We start from the raw sequence: 23,424 nt of genomic DNA, 5'->3' as shown, positions 1-23,424 counted from the left end.
ACAATTTAGCTTTTTCAATTCACCTATAGCTCTTGTCTTTGGACTTGTGGAGGAAACCGGAGCACCCGGAGGAAACCCATGCGAACACGGGAAGAACATGCAAATTCCACATAGAAATGTCAACTGACTTAGCCAGGGCTTGATCCAGCAACCTTCTTGCTGTGAGGCAATTGGGCTACCACAACTGTGCCACGGTGACGCCAAAGTTTCAAACAATAATTCTATTTCGAGTGTTTTTTTTCAGTGTAAGTGTAAAATATTCCATGTTTTCAGATCTTAAATATTGGGTGGCAATGTAAAAGAAAAGCATAAAAAAAATCTAATAAAACAAAATTATTAATAAATAATTTAACATTTGTTACGATCCCTTTTTTAAATCAAATCAAATCAATAATTAAGTCATAAAGGGAACGCAACATAAAGAGTACACACGAACTAAGTTGTCTAAATTATTAAATTTATTACAACCAAAACAATCCAACAGATCATGTGTCACAACGAAATAAGAATGAATAAAGAATCAATAACTCACGTTCTCCAACAACATACAACACTAACCAAAGACTAAACAACCCAACAATTGACAAATTAGAACAAAGTAAAACTTCAAGAAACAAAACAGTAAATTAAAGAAACGAAAGAAGCTTGATGGCTGGCTGTGAAGTCTCCTCTCTCTCTCCGCTCAAGGATGGTCCGCATTTATAGCCAGCTTCAATAAGCGCAACTCGCCGCAGGTGCGCAAAGGCGGACTCTATAGAAAACAAACAGTGAGTGACGTCATGACACACACACGCAAGCACAGAGACAGGCAATAAAGAGAAAAAAGCAACAGCCGTAACACATTTAAATAAATTATTAAAATAATTTATCAAACATTTTATTAAGCATGTCAGATAAATAAGACTCGGAGTCAGAGATTTAATTAAAAAAAAAACTTACTGAAGATATAGGCCGAGTTTGCAGTTCCATCAGCAGAAGCCAACTTCAGCATTCATACAGTTCAATCTCTGCTTACATCTCTGCTTAAATCGACAACAATAACTGCGTCATACATATAGGTGTTTAAACTTGATTGGCTCAATTTCCACTTTTGTGTACAAATCGGAATAGTGATTACATAGGCGTCAAACATACAAATGTCAGACATAACAGGAGAATATTTCTGTGGTCAGGCTGACCAGAGGTTACAAACTTGTAGTCTTTTCCGATGAAGACCAAACACATACAGTACACCATGAATGCTTATCTACTTCAAGGATGTTTTGCTCTCTAGCAGGCATCTTATCAGGATAGTAAAAAAAAAACATTGCTGACTAATACAGAGGTAGCTTCTCTTATAACAGAATTATTTTAAACAGGGCTGCTCAACCCTGTTCCTGCAGATTTACCTTCCTGGAGAGTTCAGCTCTAACACACCTGAACCAATTAATTAGGACCTGAACAGCACTTGATAATTACAGGCAGGTGTGTTTGTATGAGTTGTAACTGAAACCTGCAGGATGGAAGACCTCCAGGAAATGGGTTGGTCACCCCTGATTTAAAAGAATTCATTCTTTCACACAGTAAAATCTAGTCACATCTAGTGACAGCTGTTTAAGGAACATCAAACATTCAGTCCGGTCTCTGTGACCTCTTGAATGGGCCTAATAACCTTGAGGAAACAAATAACTTGGCATACAGCAAAAGTAATGACACACATATCATTCTAGTTTTACTCTGAATAGGGGTGACACTAAGGCAGCGGTGTCCAAACTCTGTCCTTGAGGGCCGGTGTCCTGCATAGTTTAGCTTCAACTTCCTCCAACACACCTGCCTGCAAGTCTAGTATACTTAGAAAGAGCTTGATTAGCTCGTTAAGGTGTTTTTATTTAGGGTTGGAACTAAAATATGCAGGACTCCGGCCCTCCAGTACTGAGTTTGGACACCATTGCACTAAGGTCATCATATCATCCAGGCTCTTAAACATTAATTAAACTTTTTATTAATAACCAAATGAAATAAAAAGTATATATGCCATGGAGTGTTCGATTCTTTTGTGTAACAGAGAAAGAAAAACCAAACAAGTTTGTAACAAATAAAGAGTGAGAAAATGATGACAGAATTTTCCGTTCTGGTGTTACTATCCTTTTAATACAGTACAACTAGTAGAAAATGTGCAATAATTTAGCAGAAACGTTCCATGCCTTTAATTTTTTGAATGGGGTAATCATTTATGAGGATGATCATTTTTCTGGGTCAATGACAATAATAAACAAAGTAGCAACTTTAGCCTGAAATGGGCAGGTTTGACATTATTCACAAGTAATATATATATATATATATATATATATATATATATATATATATATATATATATATATATATATATATATATATTTATATTTAAAAACTTTATATGTAAAATCACCTTGTGAATGGACGAAGATAATGTCAAAGAATCATAAGGTCAAAAGTTGACAAATTGTTTACCACTAGAGGACGCTGTAATTCTGTAAATTGGTGTCCAGTACGTGATGAACTAAAACTGTTTATTTCAAATTTCTCAAACTCAAATCAAACTGAATTTGTATGTCGCAGTTATTGCCCACATTTCCAATTGCATTACACATTACAATTACATTACACATTGTAAATCATGCCAATCTGTTGGAGAAGAAAAATAGACTTGAGCAGTGTTCGAAACAGTACAACAATAATACCATGCTAATTTACCTTTGGCAGAATTGTACAAACAAAATGAACGAGGAATATCTGCTTTATGCGAATATGCCATACAGTGTAGTGAAAAACATACTGTATATAACAATATTTTAACGTGGTCTACAATGAATTCGTGTAGTAGGCTAAAACCCATCTTTCTTTCTTTCTTTCTTTCTTTCTTTCTTTCTTTCTTTCTTTCTTTCTTTCTTTCTTTCTTTCGAAACTTTGTATTTTTAATTATTTTTAAACTCTTTTTGAATGACATGATATAATATTATAAGGTTAGACTCTTTTACATAACATTGTCAAACAAATATATATGAAGGTCTATGCAATAGAATAGAAAAGAAAAATAGAAAAGATGGTCATAAAACTTTAAAAAAGTATAAACGTCAGTTATATTTGTTAAAAGATTTTTTTCTTTTCTCCAATGTCTTCAATGTCTTCAATGTCTCCAATGTGTTTCCGTAATCTTTAAATATCCGTTTTTGATTATTTAAAAAAGCTATGTTAAACACATAGTTAAAAAGTGAAAATATAAACTTGCTTAAAAATATAGAAATTGTATCAGACATCCATGGAGCAGACATGACTGATCATGTTTCACCCTTTAGTGTTTTCTTCTGTTCATAACATTCATCTGCTTCATCAATCTAACCTCAATTCACTTGAATGGCTGATGACTCAGATGGACTTTTGACCTGTGCTCTGGAAGGTCAGCGATCATCCACAGACTGCTGTATTTAACAACTTGCGGTTTATAATGCCCAAGTAAATTTGTTACTAATTTTCTATATTAAAGTGACAACAACAAAAGAAAGGAGGTCAGTTAAATGCAGTATTTCAAATCTTGACACAATAGTGGCTAATTATTACTTTGACATTTTTTTTTCATATAGCAGATGCCAAAGTGATGTATAAAAGGGGAATACAACAATAAATGAAACATTAAAATGCAAAAAATTCTGATTCTGATTTTATGTTGTCTAACCCTTTCGGACCATATAGACAATGGACCCCATATTTTAGCCTATTTTTTTGCAGTTCCTGAACATTTCATCTAATTTAAAGCCTGCAGTTCATGAGCATGGGCGATTGTTATCCAATCAAATGGCAGTAAGGCTCGACATGTTGTAATATGAACAAAAATTCAATACACTGAAAAGCAGCATGGCATCACTTCACTCCAGACACAGACGTAAGCCACATTTACAGCTTTTATTCAGATTTATTGATATGTTTGCCAATACTTCATTGTATTTGTGATTGTGTGTAAAAAAAAAGAGGGATTGAACTTACTAATCAAAGTTTCAAATCTTTTAACATTTCAAGCTTTAGATCAGGATTTTTCAAATACTGTATGTCAGTTCATTAGGATGGAAGATGGGTTGAAAATCTGTTACTGAAATTAAATCTCCAGGAATGCTGATTGAACTTTTCATACAAATAAAGCTATATCCATTAACTAATTCATTGCTGAACCCATTTCATATGCAGAATATACAGATCTTAAAGTTCTTGAGCATAAAGCAGATGCTGAAATACAGCAAATACAGCAAATATCTGAAATGTGGACATTATGTGGACGGATGAGGAAGATGAAGTTAAGGTTTGTTATAAACATGATGCAATCTATACAAACAAAACCTCAAAATTACAGTAAAAATGTTACAATCTTAATGTTTGTGATTTTAAAAATATTTTTCAAGATTAAGCCAGCGATCAAGTATGTCTTTTTTGTATTTTATGTTGGTTTAATGTTTAGGAAGTACAACTATTCTAACCTGATGTCCATTGAAAGGGACAACAAATATACAGTATATATACTTAAAGGTTGTTGAATTTTTATTATTATAATCTGACCTCATTTATGGGCCCTTTAAGAAGTGTGAAAACACTAACACTATTAGAAACTGGGAACATAATTTAGGTCTGTAGGGGTTAAAAACAGCAAGTCAATATTAAAAGGCCTACAAAAGGTTGTTTTGCTCTCTTTTGCTAATGAAAGTGTTCTTAGCAGAATCTGTTAAGTAAAGTTTTTACTTGCCATCTACAATATTTATAATTTGCTTGTAGTTTGTGATTGGTGTTATTCATTTATTTACACATTCAAATTGCATTATGGGATTTTGATCTCTTCTCTGACAACTTTTAATGTTGAAACCTTCAACAAAATGACTTTTAGTAGGTTTGAAACTATATATTGTCTAGGAAGGTCATGTAAATTACAAAAATCATATATTAAGCTATCAGTTCTTTTCTGTTATTGTATTAGTGTTTCAAACTTACTAAAGTGGAGGTTAATCTTTCCCAATATTATTCAAAAGCATAAATAAGTGTAAACGACCATTGAACTCAATAAACCATTTTTAACAGTCTGGTAGTTTTAGTTTCATCTTTACTTTTTTAAATTACACAAAGGATCTTTTAAACTATATGGATAAAATCTAAACTAACCATATTGATTTTGTTAACACACATTGCTAGTTTTTGGTGAACAATTAATCTGTGCATGTAATTAAAAAACAAAACAAAATGTTTGCCCCTGTAATCTAAAATTAAAATCTGAAAGCGCAGCTTGTTCAATGATTATGCCTGTCTGAGGTACTGAACTGTCCCTTTTGTCATCGCTGTGACAACAAAGAGAAATGGTGAGGTGTCTGAGATTTTATTAACTCTCCCAAAACTCTTTCCCCAATTTTTCTGAATGAAATGCTTATTTCATTTATCCAATAAATCAATTTTTTTTTTTGTTAATAATTTATTTACTTTTTACCCAGTTTACTTTATCCAGTCAGTTTGCAGTAAAAAAGCCATGCCCCCTATTTTCTCATTTAATATTTAGTTGTTCTAGGATCTGCATCACAATTTGTAAAAAAAAGGGAAGAAAAAAAAAGAAAATGGCCACAACTTCCAGTTCATGCAGACTTTTGTGTTTAACAGAAGAAAAACAAATCTCAAAAGTTTGCAACCATGAGGTGAGTAAATGTGAATTATTGAGTGTGCTAGCCCTTTACACTGGTCTTGAATCAGTTTCATCTACTCAAAGTGGTGGGCTATGTTCCACTCTACTTTTAGACATGTACTCAAATCCCCATCGCCATTTTAAAGTGTGTTCCACTTCGTCAAGTGAAATATCAAGGAATTTTACATAGACATACCCTTGACCCCTTGACTTTGACCGAGGTGGCTTCATGTCTACTCCAGCACCTATTTGCCCCAGAATACAGTGCGATTGTTATGTCACAACAGCGTAGTTTCAAAGTGCGCAAAGGTTTAAAGCGGGGGTGTTCAAACTCGGTTCTGGAGCGCCAGTGTCCTACATAGTTTAGCTCCAACTTGCTTCAACACACCTGCCCGGACGTTTCTAGTATATACAGTAAGGGCTTAAGCTGGTTCAGGTGTGTTTGATTAGGGTTGGAGCTAAACTCTCCAGGACACTGGCACTCAAGGACTGAGTTTGGACACCCCTGGTTTAGAGCAAGCGAGTAAAACTCAGTTTCTGCAGTTTAGTTTCAACCCTAGGTTTCAAGCAAGCCTAAATAACTTAGTTTGATCAGGGATTTTTAATTAGGGTTGGAATTAAACTGTGGAGATGAGCTGAGTTTGTCACCTATGTTTTAGAGCAGGGATCACCAAACTTGTTCCTGGAGGGCCGGTGTCCTGCAGGTTTTAGCTCCAACCCTAATCAAACACACCTGAACAAGCTAATCAAGGTCTTACTAGGTATACTTGAAACATTCAGGCAGGTGTGTTGAGGCAAGTTGGAGCTAAACTCTGCAGGGACACCGGCCCTCCAGGACAGAGATTGGTGACCCCTGTTTTAGAGCATTCCATTATAACGTCAGAAAGTTCCATTTGTGTAACTTAATCAATGACACATCTGAGACAACAAGACAGGGAAAGTTAACAAGTAAAGGGCATAACACAACTGGACTGGAATGCAGCACTGGTCATGACTTGTAGTGCATTCCATATGGGATATATCACAGACCGAAGAGCACTTCATGGTTCATAATCATAGTTGCCATATTAAAGTTTTATTACAAATCAAAGTGCTCAAAATTGATTACTTCGAAGTTTACTGATGAACACTTCAAACTCCCATGATGCTTTGAAGGAGGAGTTGTTTGGTGCCACAAACTGCCATGGGATCTTTTTTCACACACTCAAAAAATTATGTTCATTGTTTGTTCCAACTACTTTTTTAAAATTTTCAAAACTTAATAGTTTCATGTTTTACTGAAAATTGTAGAAACTAATAAAGTTAATTAATTCCTTCATGTTGTCCCACACAAATGAGTTGTGTAAACCAGCAGTTTTACAGTGCAGATTGACAAATTAAGCATAATCAAATATTTTATGAAAATCAGATGGCAAAAGAATTCAACACCATTTAGATTAATAAAATGAGGTCACAGATCAAAAATAGAAAAAAAAGCATTAATCAATAATGGAAACAATTATAAATATATTGCATAAAAAACAAACCTGAATTTAAAGTTTTCCATATTTTAACTCATATTTTAACTGTTTGTGTGCTTTTCCCCTTTCCTCATTTCCACATCCTACACTTCCAAAAGATGTCATTTGCTCTTCAGCGTTTGGGCTTTCAGCAGTGACATTTATATTACACTGATCTGAGCTTAACAGAAATTAAACTCTGAAAACTGGACTGAAGTGGTTTCAATATTTAGAGTACTATGTTTTTCATCTATAATAAGCTGCTTTGACACAATCTACATTGTTAAAGTGCTATAGAAATAAAAATAAATTGAATTTGAGTTTCAGGTAAATCACAGCGGGCTTTAGCATCATCATTGGTCCACCAGTTGAGGTTGACAGCAGCAATAAACATGTCAGGCTAAACAATGAAAATGAATCTAAGACCATCGACTTCTGCAGTCTACATTATAGATTCAAAAACACAGATTTCTTTACAATTTATCTTTGGATCTCTTTCCTGCTGGAGATATCGTTTTCCTAAAAAATAAATAAATTAATGAATAAAAATGTTACACATACCTTAGGAACGATATAGCAGAAAATGTGTCCGGTTATAAAACCTTAACTTTTCCAAACCGCAATCCAATTACTGCACTTGACTATTTGAGTAAAATTTCCTGAAAATCATCACTTCATTTTAAAAGTGGAATCAACTATTTTTTTTCATTGTGTTCTGGGCTACAACCCTCCAGAAACAGAGTTTGACTCTCCTGCCCTAAGCCTTGAAGTGGTCACTATAGAGGGCAAACAATGTCTTGAAATAACAGTGTTGGTCTCAGATTAATTTAGCTTTCATAGTCTCTTTCATAGGTAGGCATGGGACGATAACCGGTTTCAAGGTTTTAAAACCACTAAAATCCTGTTATATCAGTCCTAAAGTACATGTAAGTTTTTTTTTATGTATTATTTTGTGTTGTAAATAATGAATAAAGATCTGCGTTTTTGAAACAAAGAAAGCAAGCAGAAGTTAATTCTTTATTTTAACCATATAGCCTGACATGTTAATTTTTTTTTTCATAAATGTTCACTAAAATAAAATAGTGTTCAATTGGGGAAATACCTTTGGTTTTTACGAAGACATTTAAAAAGTAACTTATTTTAGGGCAGAAACACCAGATTCACACAGAGCTTCAGTCAACGCTTGCCAGAGGTCGTGTCTGAAGTTTGATAGTCATAGCAGCGTCAGCCAATAAAATTAGTACGCAATCAACTACTGTCTGAGCTGGTGTATTTGCATAAAGGTGATCTGATTAGCTGACCCATCCATTGGCATTTAAAAAAAGTTTAGAAATTTCCAACTTCGGCAGCAAGCAACACCACTGAAGTGGAACAGACAAATCCACAATGCAGTTTGGCAACGCTCATGTGAATGGGGCGTGAACCCAATACTGTGAGATCTAAAAACCATGATATTTTTATCCAAGGTTATCATACCATCAGAAACGTATACCGGCTAATGCCTATTCATGGGAACAAGTTTTAGAAAAAATATAAACCAACAATATTTCTGCTGATCATATGAATTGATGCCAATTAGCATCTGATTTGCATGTCAAATATGTATTGTTGCCCTGTTTGTCAAAAACAAGCAGAAAAAAATAAACCCACGCAAAATTTCGTTAAAAAACAGCTTTATTAATACCTCTCGTTCAAACAAATATAAAAAGATTGAGAGTTACTTCTATATATTTACAGAGCATAGTTTTTGCTTCAAACAAACAGAAACAAATCCTACTTGTACAAATTGAAAAAATATCCCCTGCTGTGACTGCTGGATATCGTGTCTGCAGTAGAAAGAAAATAGTCCTCTTCATCTCTCAATAATGGTCTGTGCAAAGAAAGAATGCATATCAAACACACCGTGTTGCTGCTACATTAAGGCAAACCCCTAGGAACAATACACTTAGGAAACTCCTTGGTAAAGTGACAGTGTCGATTAGATCATCTTTTTGTTTGTTTTCAATAAAAACTTTCCTATAGATAACCTTCCACAAAAACAACACACAATAATAAAAAAAAACTCAATCTCTTAAAATGGTTAGCAGATCACTCAGTACCCTTTTTAAACTCAAACCAAATCTTTCTTCAACCAAAGAACAAACAAAAAAATATAAAAACAAAAACAATTTAAAGCATACATCTCTAAGGAGTGTCGATTATGGAAGTTATGAATCTATGAAAGGAGGATCAGTAGTTTGACAACTTCCTCTAGTCTTAAAAGTGCTGGGTTTTTGCCACCGCCCGCCATTAAATACCTTTTTCTTCATTGGCATGGAAAACTACTTAAAATAAAGTCAAATCCACAGCAAATAAACACTCAAAAAGTGGACGTTGCATATTAAAAGCGAAACATAAAATTCTTTTAAATAAACTACTTTCTAAACATCGGCATACAGATTTTGTGCAGGTTATGAGGCAAAAACAACGTCTGCATGCTCTTGCGTATGAAGAAAATAAACACTTTCAATTAAACGCGTAAAAGAAAACACTTTCATTTATCAGATCAACTGATAGAATTAATTTAAGAGACAAACATTCACAGACATGGAAAAAATAACAAGAAATCAGCTCCTCGATGGTTTCAGAAACATTTTCACCGAGGAGCGAGTCGACCTTGGGCTCTCAGACTTTCAGTCCGGTGGATGAGCGGGTTGGTCAGTTTAGTTTTGGTAGATTTTCTCGCTGGTGGAGTAGTCGTTAGTAGTGCAGGTATGGGCCGCCATGCCTCGATGGATGGGCTCTGGGCTGTTTTCGCCAATGGTCAGGTTTAGTAGACTGGTACATGTGGGCAAGTAGACATGTTGGACATGTTCGACTTCTGAGCGACAAACTGGGCATGACTGAAAAAAATAAAAATAAAGACAAGAGACTTGGGTCAGCATTTATAGCCCAATAAAATACTGTGTGCATGGTTATATGGTGTTTAAATAATAATATAACCATCATGTGGGCCAGTAGATTGTATGCCATGTACAAAAGAGTCTTAATTATGGCAGTGGAGGAAATGTCAACAACAGAGATTTAGTCTTTTTGGTTGATGCAGTTCATTGCTATTTTAGAAACATGATTTATTTTGAAAGTCTAATGGTGATCCATTTTATAATTCACTGCTTTTTCTAAGAGGTTGTAACTATTTTTTAAGTGGTTACATACAGCATTTATGCATGTCTTAACCCTTTAACTGTCTGCTCTATAAATAGAGCCAAATAGTTGACCGTATTATTTAAATAATGTTGAATGTTAATTTTAAATAATGAATAAATGAATTTAAAATTACCGTTTGAAATAATGCTTTACACCACACAGCATTTATTTATGAAAAATAAAAAATAAACATAAAAAAATAATGGTTTTAATGTTAAAGAAAAAAAAAAAAAAGTTAAATGAGATTCTGAAATATTTTATGGCATACTTCAAAAAATAATGGCATTTTTGAATACTAAATCATTTTATTTTGTTTATGTTTTTAAATAAATTGGTATACGCTGACATTTGCTGCTTTCCATAGTATATGTATTAACTCCAGTATTTTTACTATCAACTATCAACAATTTACTATCTGACATATCAACAATTTAGTAGTGTAAAGAGTGTGTTAACAAGCGACATTAGGAGTAAGAAATCCACCCCCAATTATTTTTTTTATTGAATTGAGGCAGTTAAAAGGTTAATAGTTAACTAGTAGTTATTGCTTTGAGTTGTTTTTTTTTTTTTTTATGCAAAAGTTATTTAGAAAAAATGCTAGTTGTTGGTACACATTGACTTCCATAGTTTAAAAAGTACTATAGAAGTAAATGGGTGACAGCAAACATTCTTTGAAATGACCTAATTTGTGTTCAACTAAATAAAGAAACACAAACAGGTTTTGAAGTGAAGGGCGAGTAATTTATCCATTTTTTGGTGAACTGCCCCTTAAATCCTGAAGAAATCATTAAATTATAAATTATATATACAAAACAAAAAGTAAATAAACTATATTAACAACATAGTTAACAGAAAAACAACAGTTATTGGAGTCTAGAAATAGCCAGAACTTTTTCAGTGTATTATGGAGGATTATAGTTCCCCTAACTAGTACTACAAGATTACACCATACTTCTTTAACTTTAATTTTTGCAGCATACTTTAACACTGTTGAAAAAAAAAATTTGCTAAACTTATCTAAAACTCATTTATCATATTATATAATAATCATAATACATAATTATATATAATTCACATGATTTCACAAATAAATTAATCATTCAGTTTCTAATTTAATTCATTAATATATTCATGAGATTTCCTTTAGAAAATTCCATTTATGCAGTAATTTCTAGCATTTATTTTTAATACATGCAGTTTTATTCATGCATTTTGCCTTGAACTTTTAATGTGCATTAAATGAAGCTGAAAGTTGTCTGACCTGCAACTGAGCAGCACAGTTCTGGCAGCAGACCATGTGTCCGCAGGGGCAGAAGGCGGCGTCAATCTCCTCCTCGCAGCACAGCATACAGAGCAGAGCCTCCCTCAGCTTCTGCAGCTTCTCCTGCAGCAGGCGGCTCTGCTGGCAGCCCCCACAGTCCAGCGCCCCCTCCTGCTCCCGGGACGGAGAGCGGTTGGATGGCGTGCGCTCTCCCGGCCGAGACATCATGTCCACGATCCCCGCATTGTAAAGTGCGCGTCTGGCGTAGTCGTACACTTCCTTAGATGTGCGGCGGATATCAAATACGTACTTCTTCCCCAGGTTGATGTTCTCGTTGAGGAAAAGTGAAGCCAGGTGACCCTTGAAATCCCGGCTGTACTGCATCATGACGGCGTTGGTCACTGTGTCACATCTACAGACAAAAATTAAAGCAAGATTAAAGGAATGACTTTCATAGTCAACTTCATTCGGTAGCTACGGTTTTTAGTTTTCTGCTGCTAATGCTTTGAATCATCTGCAGCAGACCTTAAAGCTCAGCACTTTCATTCCACTATCATCCTTTAAAATTCAATCCAGTTAACAGTACAAAATCGCTATGCATGTTTTTAATTTTTCCTTGGTTTAAGTTATCCGCATCTGTGAAATTGTTATTGTATTGTGTCCCTGCTCCTTCGTATCTGCTTTAATGTTGCCTCTTGGCCAGGTCGTCATTGTAAATAAGAACTAGTTCTCAATTGACTTACCTAATTAAATAAGCTATTCCTATAGAAATACCAATATTTGCTAGTAGTGCTGCATGATAGAATGAAATTAAAAATCATAATCATGATAACAACAGTAATGGTCATGCGCATCTTGCCAGGGAAGCACAGTTCTGTGATCAATAGTATATCTTATATTGCGTGGAAACTACTAGCACCCGTGAATTAGTAACAGCCAGGAAACCCAATAGCGGTTGCTTAATAAACAAGATTTAACTGCTTCCACTGACTAATAAACTTTCGTACAACTTTTTTTTTTTTTTTTTTTACACGACTAACAGTAAAAATAGGGTTGATATTGGAAAATCTAACATTGTGATATTATTCTGCAATATACATTGCAATATGAATAAAATTTCACCAGATGACTTGAATCTCGATTTGAAAAAGAATGAAGAATTTTAGATTGATTGTGATGATTCTGTAGATAAGTGCATCTACAAGCATACATGAATCCAAATTTTAAAAAAATACAACAAATTAAACAAATAAACATTATCATTTTTCGAGTAGGGTGCAATAATGGATTACTAAAAATATATTTCAATGAAATTAATCATTAAAATCTACAAGCTGTACCATCTCCTCAGCCTGAATGATTTAAAAATAGTCAAAGATATTGCATCACAAGTAAAAATATTATATTACATCACAAACATGCATCACAAGACATGCAATGCTGAGTCTATTGTGAAAGATCACAGTGCGATATCGATGCTAAAATGATATACGTGTAGCCCCTGGAAAAAAATTAAAAAAAATACACAAATGGGATATGCAATATGATTCATGTGGATGTTTTGATTTAAAAAAAAAAAAAAAAAAAAAAAAAAAAAAAAGAGATAACCGCACAGTGGAGAATAACCTCATGTTCTAAACTTAACCATGTTTATTAAAGTTTTGCCTTTTAATTTTTTAATTGTATTACTTCCATACATTTTTAAATGCCTCTACATTTCAATTTAGTTTGTTTCATTAACGGTTTTCCCATTTATCATTTCTTTTTATTTTTTATTCCATTATATGACTCGTTAATTGAAATGAAATAATTTACATTTAGTTTTAGTACTTCTAGATTTGCAGTTAACAGAACACATCCAGCATAAACCAAAGCAAAGTCTAATGTTTACCCAGCTTTAACTCCTGTGCAAACCTCTTAGTAATAATAATAAAAAAGATTAAACAAACACTAAATACAAAAACAAATACAGCGAATACAAGTAAATTATGAATTCATATAAAAAATGCCTTCATATTAAAGATCATACATAGTTTAATCATATACAACAAGTTTATATTTAACAAAAGAAAATCTAGAACATGCATTTTATATTACACTGCAAAAAAAAAAAATGATCAATTAGTCATGACAGAATATGTTTTTAGTTCATAGTAACTTATTTAACTAAGTTAACCATGTTCTAACTTAGTTTTATAAAGTTATGCAAGCTGTTTTAAGTCAATTTAACATGAGTTCAATGGACTCATGCGGGTAATTTGATTCAGCAAAGACAACCAAGAATTTTTTTTTTGTGTAATAAATGATGATTTTTTATACAATCATGTGCTAAACTGGCTAGATTTTCCTCCAAACAGCCATATTTCGGATCATCATATGAATTCTGAAAATGATCATTCATTTTTTCATTAATTTTTTACCCAGTCATTTACTCAGTTTCAGGTTTTCAGTGACTGTTGTTTTAGTTTTTCCATTTATTGAAAATTTTTCATTTGATTTCAGTAAACAAAGATGTTTTTTGCCCGTTAGTATAACTTTGTATTAGTTTTCATTTTAAACTACTGCGTAATTAACACTATGGTATAATCAACAAACAGAATGATTTCTTTCTTGTTGTGTAAAAATAAAACTAGGTCCGTTATCAAAAGAACCACATTTAATCGCCTTGAAATTACAAGGTTCTATTGGTGTTCTGAATGATTTTTAGATATTGAGCTTTAAAGTTTTCGCACTCCCTAGCAAACAGTAGGTAACATTTGTTTTTTAAATAAAACGTATTAAAATGTAAACGATGTATAAAAAACATCCCATAATGTAAATAAGTTGCCATTTAATAATAATATGTGAATAACTCAATTTTGACAAATGTCTGATAGAACCTTATAAGTCTAAGGTGACAATTTACTTGACATCTCTGTTTGTAAATGGTTTCAGAAGCATGCAGAACTGTATTGCACATACTGTATTGCTACTGATTTTATTTTTCATAATACCATTTAGCGCCGACCAAACAACTTCCAGTTTCCACGTTTTCAATTATCATAAAAATCACAGGAGGATTAATTATTATCATGAGGAAGATTTTTACCAGTATATCTAAAATGATATGATATCAGCCATTTCTACGGCAGATCAGACATTAGAAGGTTATCTGCTGAGCGTCTGTCACTCAGCACCTCCAATTCTCCATTATCCATCAGATATAATGGGCTACTGAAAAGCTGGCGGAGCAGTGAAAATGAAGGATGGTGTCGCTTGTTAGAGTTGAAGGGCGGAGAGCAGCAGCTGACTGCTTATCCAGCGTCTCGCCAATAAAAAGCTCTTATCAGGAGCCGGAGAAACTGCACCTCACACACTAACACGTATTTAAACAGGTGAAAGCAGGCTTATGTAACACTGTCAGGGTTGAATAATGGGAGCGCATGTTGCTAGAGAGCAACATCTCAGTCAGGTTTTTTTGTTGACTGCTCTCTAGCATAAGACTGAATTCAAGTTTTAATCCTAATAGTTTGAGTGATTCTGATTCAGGAGATTTTATGGGTTTTGATTTATTATTTGATTAAACTAGAATTTATCAATTGGTTTTAATTTGAATCATGTTTTCTGGGAATTTAATCATGAAATTGATTATTTTTATGTATTAATTTATGGGAATTTATTTACTTATTAATTCATTGGATGCTATTTTTTAGAGGGATTAGTTGGTTTATTGAACTGAATTCATGAGATCAGTGTTCAGCTGTTGATTTTAGTCATTTTACTAGGACTAATTTGAGTTTTTATTCTTTTTTTATTCTTGTATTGAATTATGTTTTTATATTTTACATTTTATTGTTTGATTTGATTGAAAGAGTATATTTATATTCAAATGCACACGACAAAAATGTATTTGCTTTTATTTAACGCTTTCATTTATTTAAAGTATTATTAAATGTCACATTGTTAAAATGAACTAATCAGTCTGCCCGTTTGTTTGCATAAATAAACTAACACAATTTTATTCATTTAATTATTAATGGAATTATTTAATTACTCATTGGTTCATGGGATTTTTAAAATATGTGTAAACTATTATATTATGGAATTTTGTTTGTTGACCATTTAACTTAATTTACTGGATTTTAGTTAACAGATTTTGTTATTTGTTTTCGTAAGTCTGACCCACTTATACTGCTATTTTGTTATTGGTTACTTTATAACTTGATTTAACGATGCAAGACTTTCTCAGAGCTTGCCGTTTTCAAAATATCCAAAGTCCAAATGTGTAATAAAAAAAAAATGTTCAAAGAAAGCGCAAAATAAAAGCTCATAATCCTGTTTTCCATAAAAGAAAAAATAAAAAATAAAAATAATAATAATAAAATTAAAATTAATGAAAAATTAATGAAAAATTTAAACCGCGGATATAGTTGCTTTCTACAAAAGGCAGTGCAAAAAAACAAACAAGAATCAGGCCAAACAGATTTTTTCCTCACTACCATGACAATAGATAGAAAAAAAGTCATCCAAACATATATAATTAACCATGCCAGATGTTAAAAATCATATAAAAAAAAAAGAAGTGCATATCACATGTAAAGGCAAGAAGCAAGTGAAAAACAGGAGAGAAAATAAAAACCACTAGATAACAATACTTTATTAACATTATAAATTTAAATATTTGAATATATCTTAGAAAACTTGTAATTAAAGAGATTTATTATGTGCTAATTTGCATGCATTTCTAATACAAACACATAAATACTGGATAAAGTCAGGATCAAAATACTCAAGCTGATAAAGTGAGACAAAATAAATACTTAAGTGTATACTAATGTTTTCTTTAGACTAGACTAGAAAAAAAAAAAAAGGAAGGTACATAAAAAAATAAATAGTCTTTTCCAGCAGTGTTCACCTTATCAACCTGCTTAACTTCACACTAATGTTACACAATTTCAGAATGTAATGAAGCATGACTGTGTTCAATGAAGGGTTTTATGGTCTCTGACCCCTGGACGTGCTTGTCAAAGTGTCTCTCACCTGTAAAAAGCGTGTGTCTCCGTGATGGCGCGGTAAAGTCCACTGGCGGCTCGATTACTGATCAACTTGAACAGCAGGACCACACTGTCGCTGCTCTCCTTGGTGACAGTCAAGTATACGCTCTTTCCTGACTGCGTGGCGATTTGAATGATGGGATAGGATATCCTGCATCAAAGAAAAAAAGATGATGCATTAGACAAAGTTAGATTACAAAAATTGACTTAGTCTAAATGTCTCTAAAATGCATTGGCATAAATGTAGCCCATTGCATTTAGAAATAACAGATTATTTACATTTAGATTTTTTATAGAAGCTTCCATGTTATAAAGACACAATCTGTAATCGCACCCGAGCATCCAGTCAAACAAACATTTATAAAATAAAAAAAAAGTTAATGCTCTGCACTGGTCACACTGACCCATCGTGATGTCAAATGATGACCTCATACATAGATACTGAAACACAAATGAAGTACAAAGCCCTTTCCTCATCAAAACATTTTCAAATGTGACATAATGTAAAATTGTGGGAAATCTATGAGTTGCTAGTAATAAGTGACACCATTCGGCTTTAACTATATTCTTAATTATATTATAATAAGACGTTTATACAGCAAGCATACACACGACTTATCATATTTTGTTTCTATTTTAAGAAACTTTTAAATGATGCAAACTTCAAGAATTTTCTTTAAACTCAAATGCTATGGTTTATAATAATATAAATTGTGTTTTAATTAATATTTGTATACATGTATGAAGAAATGTAAAGATCTTTTCTGAAACTTGGAAACTCCTGAAGGTGGAAATGCCAGCATTGATGAATATTGGTAACTTAGGTGATTATTAATACAACTTAATTTAAATAAAATACAAAAAAATACAAATAATGCAAATAAATAAATACAAATAAAAGTAGTAAATAAATACAAATAAAAGTAGTAAAGAAATACAAATAAGTAGTAAATAAATACAAATAAAAAAATAAAATAAATGAAATACAAATAAAGAAATCCATATAGAAATATAAAAAAAAAAGCACAAAAAAAAATCTGATAAAAAAATAAAAATAAATGAATACAGATAAACAAACAGATAGTGTTCAAATAAAAATGCACGGTTGTAAAGGCAGACTTAATGTTACATGATTAATGCTAATTTTCAGGCAAACAATTACACCATTTGTCTGTGTCTGACCTGTTGACCAGGCTGAAATCATCTCGACAGATAGCGATGCCCTCTGGACCCACACCGATAGCCAGTCTTTGTGCTTCAGCGTCCCGCGCCCAGTGCCACTCCACCCCATAATGCTCCAGTGACGACACCAGCTGCAGAGCCTGATACTCCACCGAGGCCTGGCTCAGACCCTCCAGAGCCTTGTGCTTGGCTATGATACTGCAAAAACACAAGAGACACATTGAGTCTGAGAGGAAACGCACATGCCACTTGATCACATGCCCAATTATGACTGGTAACAGATACTTTAGCTCAAAATTTATTAATTATTTACCATGGTATGTGGTCTTTACAAAAACAATAAAGAAAAATCTTTTATTATATTATATTATATTATATTATATAATATATGATCCCCTCCTGACACTTGAGTGACAACAACCCGATACTCACACTTATTAAACTCTTTGTAGCATTTTGGGCATAACAGTTTAGATAGCTGCAGCCATTCCATCTTTTAATTCCTCAATGTTAGCTGGTAGAGATGGTCGAAACACCATATCTTTAATGAACCCACATGGAAAAATCATAGGGGGTGAGGTCAGGGCTTTATATTATATTATATTATATTATATTATATTATATTATATTTTTACAGATAATCTGAAAAGAACCTTTTTTTAATATAGGAAATACCAATGAAGCAAGCAATTTGTAGTATTTATTTAATGATGCATAATTTAATGATTCATGAATTATTTATTTATTGCCATATCAGCAACATTGGCTATATTCATGGCAACACTTGTAGTAAATATTCAATATATAATTTACAATCACAACCATTTCTTAATCATTCACTGTACAAATAAATGTACAGATAACACTAATAAAAGGTGGTTTCAATTTGATCAATGATCCGTTAAAATTCCACTAAATTGCACAAAAATTCCTCCAGAAAACATGTTTTTAAACATTTCCCTTAAAAGTATTTCCTGTATAAAAGCACTCACTAATATCATTACATACAATACACACTTTTGTAATTAAAAAAAAACACAACAACAAAAACAACGGTAATAAATAAAAAGCTCAAACAGATTAATTCCAATGTCTGTAGAGAAAAAAAAACTGAATAAAACCTAATAAATATAATATGAGTAGTTTAATATAATTTCACTTAATAAATTAGTGCTAAAAATAAATACATAAAAGAACTCAAATCGATAAAGACCTAATAACGGATTATATAATATTATGCTTATAGTGCCACTCATAAACAAAGTAACTTAAGCGGATCATCTGAAAATGACCTTTTATTATAGGAAATAGCAATGATGAAGCAATCAATTATTAATTCATTCAATCTCTTTTCGGCTTAGTCCCTTTGTAAATCTGGGGTGGCCACAGCGGAATGAACTGCCAACTTATCAAGCATACGTTTTACACAGCAGATGCCCTTCCAGCTGCAACCCATCACTGGAAAACATCCATACACACTCATACACTATGGTCATTTTAACCTATCCAATTCACCTATAATCACATGTTTTTGGACTTGTGGGGGAAACCAGAGCACCTGTAGGAAACCCACGCAAACAGGGAAAACATGCAAACTCCACATAAGAACAATGAAGCAATTAATTTATTCATTTATTGCCATATAAGCAGAATTGGCTATATACATGGCAACACTTAGTAAATATTCAATACATAATTTACAGTCATAACAGTTTCTTAATCATTCACTGTACAAATAAATATACAATAAGTTTTCAATTTGATCAATGATAAAGCCTCTAAAATTCTTCCAGAGGACATGTTTTCATTTCTCAAAGTATTTCCTGAATATAATATCATTAATAAAAGACATGCTATTAAAATGTTTTATTGTCAAACGAATTTTACAAAAGTCATGAGCAGGTTTTTCCTTTTGCTTTCATTAAATACGAGTGGCCTTGACTGGCAAATTCTACATCTTAAATCTACTACCTGATCACGTCTATTTTCAAAATGAAAATGCCAATTTGTAGATGTGGAAAAACTAGTAATTTAATATTGTGCCAGTCAATAAAATAGTCCATGGCTCTGTGTTGCCCTTTGATTTACTTCATGTATGCATCAGCCTTAACTTGATTTGTTGACAATGATTAATCACCATAGAAAGAATTTCATTAATCTACTGTGTTTGATTAGCTAGTCCGTTTACAAGCCAAAACAAGCTAGACTCTGAACAGAAGTGTATAAAAGGAGAGCTGCAATTAGTCAAACGACATTACGAGTGCTTTGTTTACATCCACACAGGCTTGGATAAGAGGTTCACAAGGGCACGGATTATAGCTCACTGTGCTCATTTGGACATCTAACCAACCACAGAAGTTGGAGGGTAAAAGAACATCCTCTACCCTAGCTTTATTTATATTAGAACAAAATATATTTGTGTTTTTTTTACAGGTGTTATTTAGCTTCTCTTAGATTTGTGCTTTAAGTCTTTTTTTGTTTTGTTTAATATTTATTTTACAATGTTGTATTGTTCTCAGAAGAGATGCATTTACATAATATAAAGAAAAATGCAGTGAGAAATTATAGAACTGCAGTATTTTCATATTATCTGAGTGATTAAATACCCTTTAGATGAACTTTTAGAGCTTTATTTTGTAGATGAAAATACAATACCATAGGGATGTCCAGATCGGATCACGTGATCAGAAATCAAGCCTAATCAAGCTATTTTAGACTGGATCGGAACGGATGTTACCTCCCGATCGGGACATATATTGTCATTATTTTTTAACAAATCTATAGTTATACAGTGTCAAAGAGTTAGACCTCTTTCTTTCACTTCACACTGAAACAGCAATGTGTGCGGCATCACAGCACTTTATTGGTTAAATGCCGGCAAAGTAGAACACGGAAGCAGCTTAAAGCAGAAAGCATGAGTATGTCTGCGGCCTGGAGGTGTTATAAAGTTGATGACAACATTGCCATAGCAAACTGTGAGATATGCAAACTTGGGATGGTCTGCCGGGTATTTTAAGTTGAGGTGCTACTTGTTTTCAAATTAGATAATTTTTACATTTACTGTTGCACTCAATCACTACTCGATTGGTAAACAAAGAACTTCTGAAGTAGCTTGAACAGAGCTGTTGAATGTTTAAAATAGGTTGAATTAAAAAAAAAAAAAGGAACATCCAAAATCTGTTTCTTCACTTATCTTTATTTTTTTTCATATATAATAGAAGTATTGGATCGGGTTGCGGTAGATCCTCAAAATCAAATGACTGACTCGAAGTAAAAAAAAAAAAAAAAAAACCCTGATCAGGACATCCCTACAATACAGTTTAAATTCAAGCATACTTTTGTACTTTTAAAGAGACACATATTAAGCTGATCTAAAGTGTCAGCAAATACATTATAGTTTATAATATCTCTAAAGATAACATTTTATAGGGGATCTTTTATGAAAACTTTTATAATGGTTGAGGCAACAGTGTGAGAATATAGCCAGTATCTGGTAAATGGCAAAAATGTATTATTAATATTTTTTATAAATCACACTTTATAAAAAGCAGACTGCAGAAATGCTTTTTACTGACATTGTCCCTTCATACATGTCATCGGAGATGGAAAGCATTGCCCATTAGTGATGTTCTCTCCCCTATTTGCATAGATGGCCCTGAGTGAGAAGCAGCCGTCCGCCATTAGTTTTCACTGTACCAGCTGAAGATAATGAAAGCAACTATTATAAATGTTTTATGATGCACAAATGAACACTATGGTCTCCATTGACTACCTACTTCTAAGCCACAACTTTTGACATTTTTAGTTTGTCACAGAGATAATGTTAGTCATGTTTTGAATCTGCTGCTATGCTGACGCACAGACTTTAGCGTTTGTGGAGCAATCTCATTTGAATTTAAAGCGACAGTCAGCCAAACAGAACAATTTGGATCAAAACCTAAAGGAGGCACGTTCAAAGAATTAAAATATTTGTGGGGTATTTTAAGCTGAAACTTCACATATACACTCTAGGGACATCAGACTTATTTTACATCTTGTAAAAAGGAGCATAATAGGTCCACTTCATACTCTAAAAGCTGGGTTTTTTATTTTAGTCAGAGCATTTAAAAAATAAACATTACAGAAGAACTATAAATGTTATTAATGCATTTAAAAACATAATAAATAAATATTAAAAAAATGAAGTTTTTGTGGTTTTGGTTTACCTGTTGATGGTTGTCTGGTTTGGTTCTGAGCCGCAGAGTTCAGTGTACCAGTACTTGGCTGTGTTCTGGTTATAATCCCCAAACTCGGCCTGTGCGAGGAGTGCGCTGAGCTCTTGGGCTTGTTCCGAGCACATGCGCAGATGCCCACGGTGCAGATCCTCTTTCACATGCATGAAGAACAGGTGCCTGGACAACAGCACAGAGAGAAAGAGAGATGAAGTTAGTAATGGGTGGAAGCAGGTGTTGTGGAAAGTAAGGGAAGGTTGTATGGATTCAGACAGCTGCTACGTCACAAAAACAAGTGCGATTCATGCAGACTGAAGCAGGTGACTGCAACTCAAATTACAAAAACATGTCTTGCACACGTGTGCTGCATTTAACAAACGTTTATTTCATTACAGTTTTAGTATAGTAACTGATGGGTCAAATTAAACTTGTGCAATCAGATCACCAAAAATAAATATTGTAATTATATTTCTTTCTAAATGCAGACAATGAATCATATTTTACTGACTGATCATTTTCCAGAATTCACTGCTTCCTAATTCTTTTTGATATTTTAAATGGCATATTATTAAAATTACACAAACATTAATAAAGACATTTTTGAAAGAAACATTAAATACTCCTTTAGTTTAATGTTCGTGTGGGTGTGTGGGTTTGTGTACATTTACTTTGATGCAATTTCACTAAAGATTGTTTTCATTTCATAAACAATTATTTGTTTTAGTTATTACTTTTTGGGATTTAAAGAATTACTACATTTATTAATTAAAGAAAAATAATTACTAAGTTTTTATATCAATATGGTACAAAATGATTATCGTAATTAAAATGATGCAAAAAAATGAAGGCTGTTAAATTACAGAAATTGTACAGTAAAATGCAAATTTAAGGACATTTCTGTAATTTAACATCCGGTATGTTACAGTAATTGTAATTTAACAGACTTTTTTTTCAGCTGATGGAAAACTTAGTTAAAAAAAAAAAAAAAAAAATTATATATATATATATATATATATATATATATATATATATATATATATATATATATATATATATATATATATATATATATATATATATATATATATATATATATATATATATATATATATATATATTTTATTTTATGGTGTATTTTGTGTGTGTGTAATAAAGAAACAATAATAATTAAACCCATTGCCTTAAAAGTAAATTAAATGTGCAGCATAATTACAAAAAAACAAGTAAGAGTTCCAAGTTTAGGTTTAGTCACTAAGTAACTAATCACTTTAAGCAGTCAGACTGTAGTACCTAATCTAAAGTATTGTTACCAAACTACACGTCATTTGCATTAAGAAAGAAACAATGAATTACAGCCTTCAAACCCAACGGCACTGAACATGAATGT

The 23,424-nt window shown here is 32.6% G+C and overlaps 1 protein-coding gene across 1 annotated transcript in view; it reads right to left on the bottom strand.

The window, feature by feature from the left end:
* Positions 1-8,820: 8,820 nt before the first annotated feature.
* mylipa (myosin regulatory light chain interacting protein a) overlaps positions 8,821-23,424 on the bottom strand; it is a 38,326-nt gene continuing 23,722 nt past the window's right edge. Inside the window, exons 3-7 of the mRNA NM_199983.2 lie at positions 22,032-22,217; positions 17,827-18,024; positions 16,631-16,795; positions 11,612-12,023; positions 8,821-10,046 (exon numbers count right to left, since the gene is read on the bottom strand). Coding sequence (NP_956277.2) covers positions 9,867-10,046; positions 11,612-12,023; positions 16,631-16,795; positions 17,827-18,024; positions 22,032-22,217 — 1,141 coding nt within the window. The 3' untranslated portion in view covers positions 8,821-9,866. The remainder of the gene's footprint in view (positions 10,047-11,611; positions 12,024-16,630; positions 16,796-17,826; positions 18,025-22,031; positions 22,218-23,424) is intronic.

The sequence above is a fragment of the Danio rerio genome, chromosome 19 (genome assembly GCF_052040795.2).
Source record: "Danio rerio strain M-AB ecotype USA chromosome 19, GRCz13ab, whole genome shotgun sequence".
In the NCBI taxonomy this organism is placed as follows: domain Eukaryota; kingdom Metazoa; phylum Chordata; class Actinopteri; order Cypriniformes; family Danionidae; genus Danio; species Danio rerio.
This window is presented reverse-complemented; position numbering and strand designations above follow the sequence as displayed.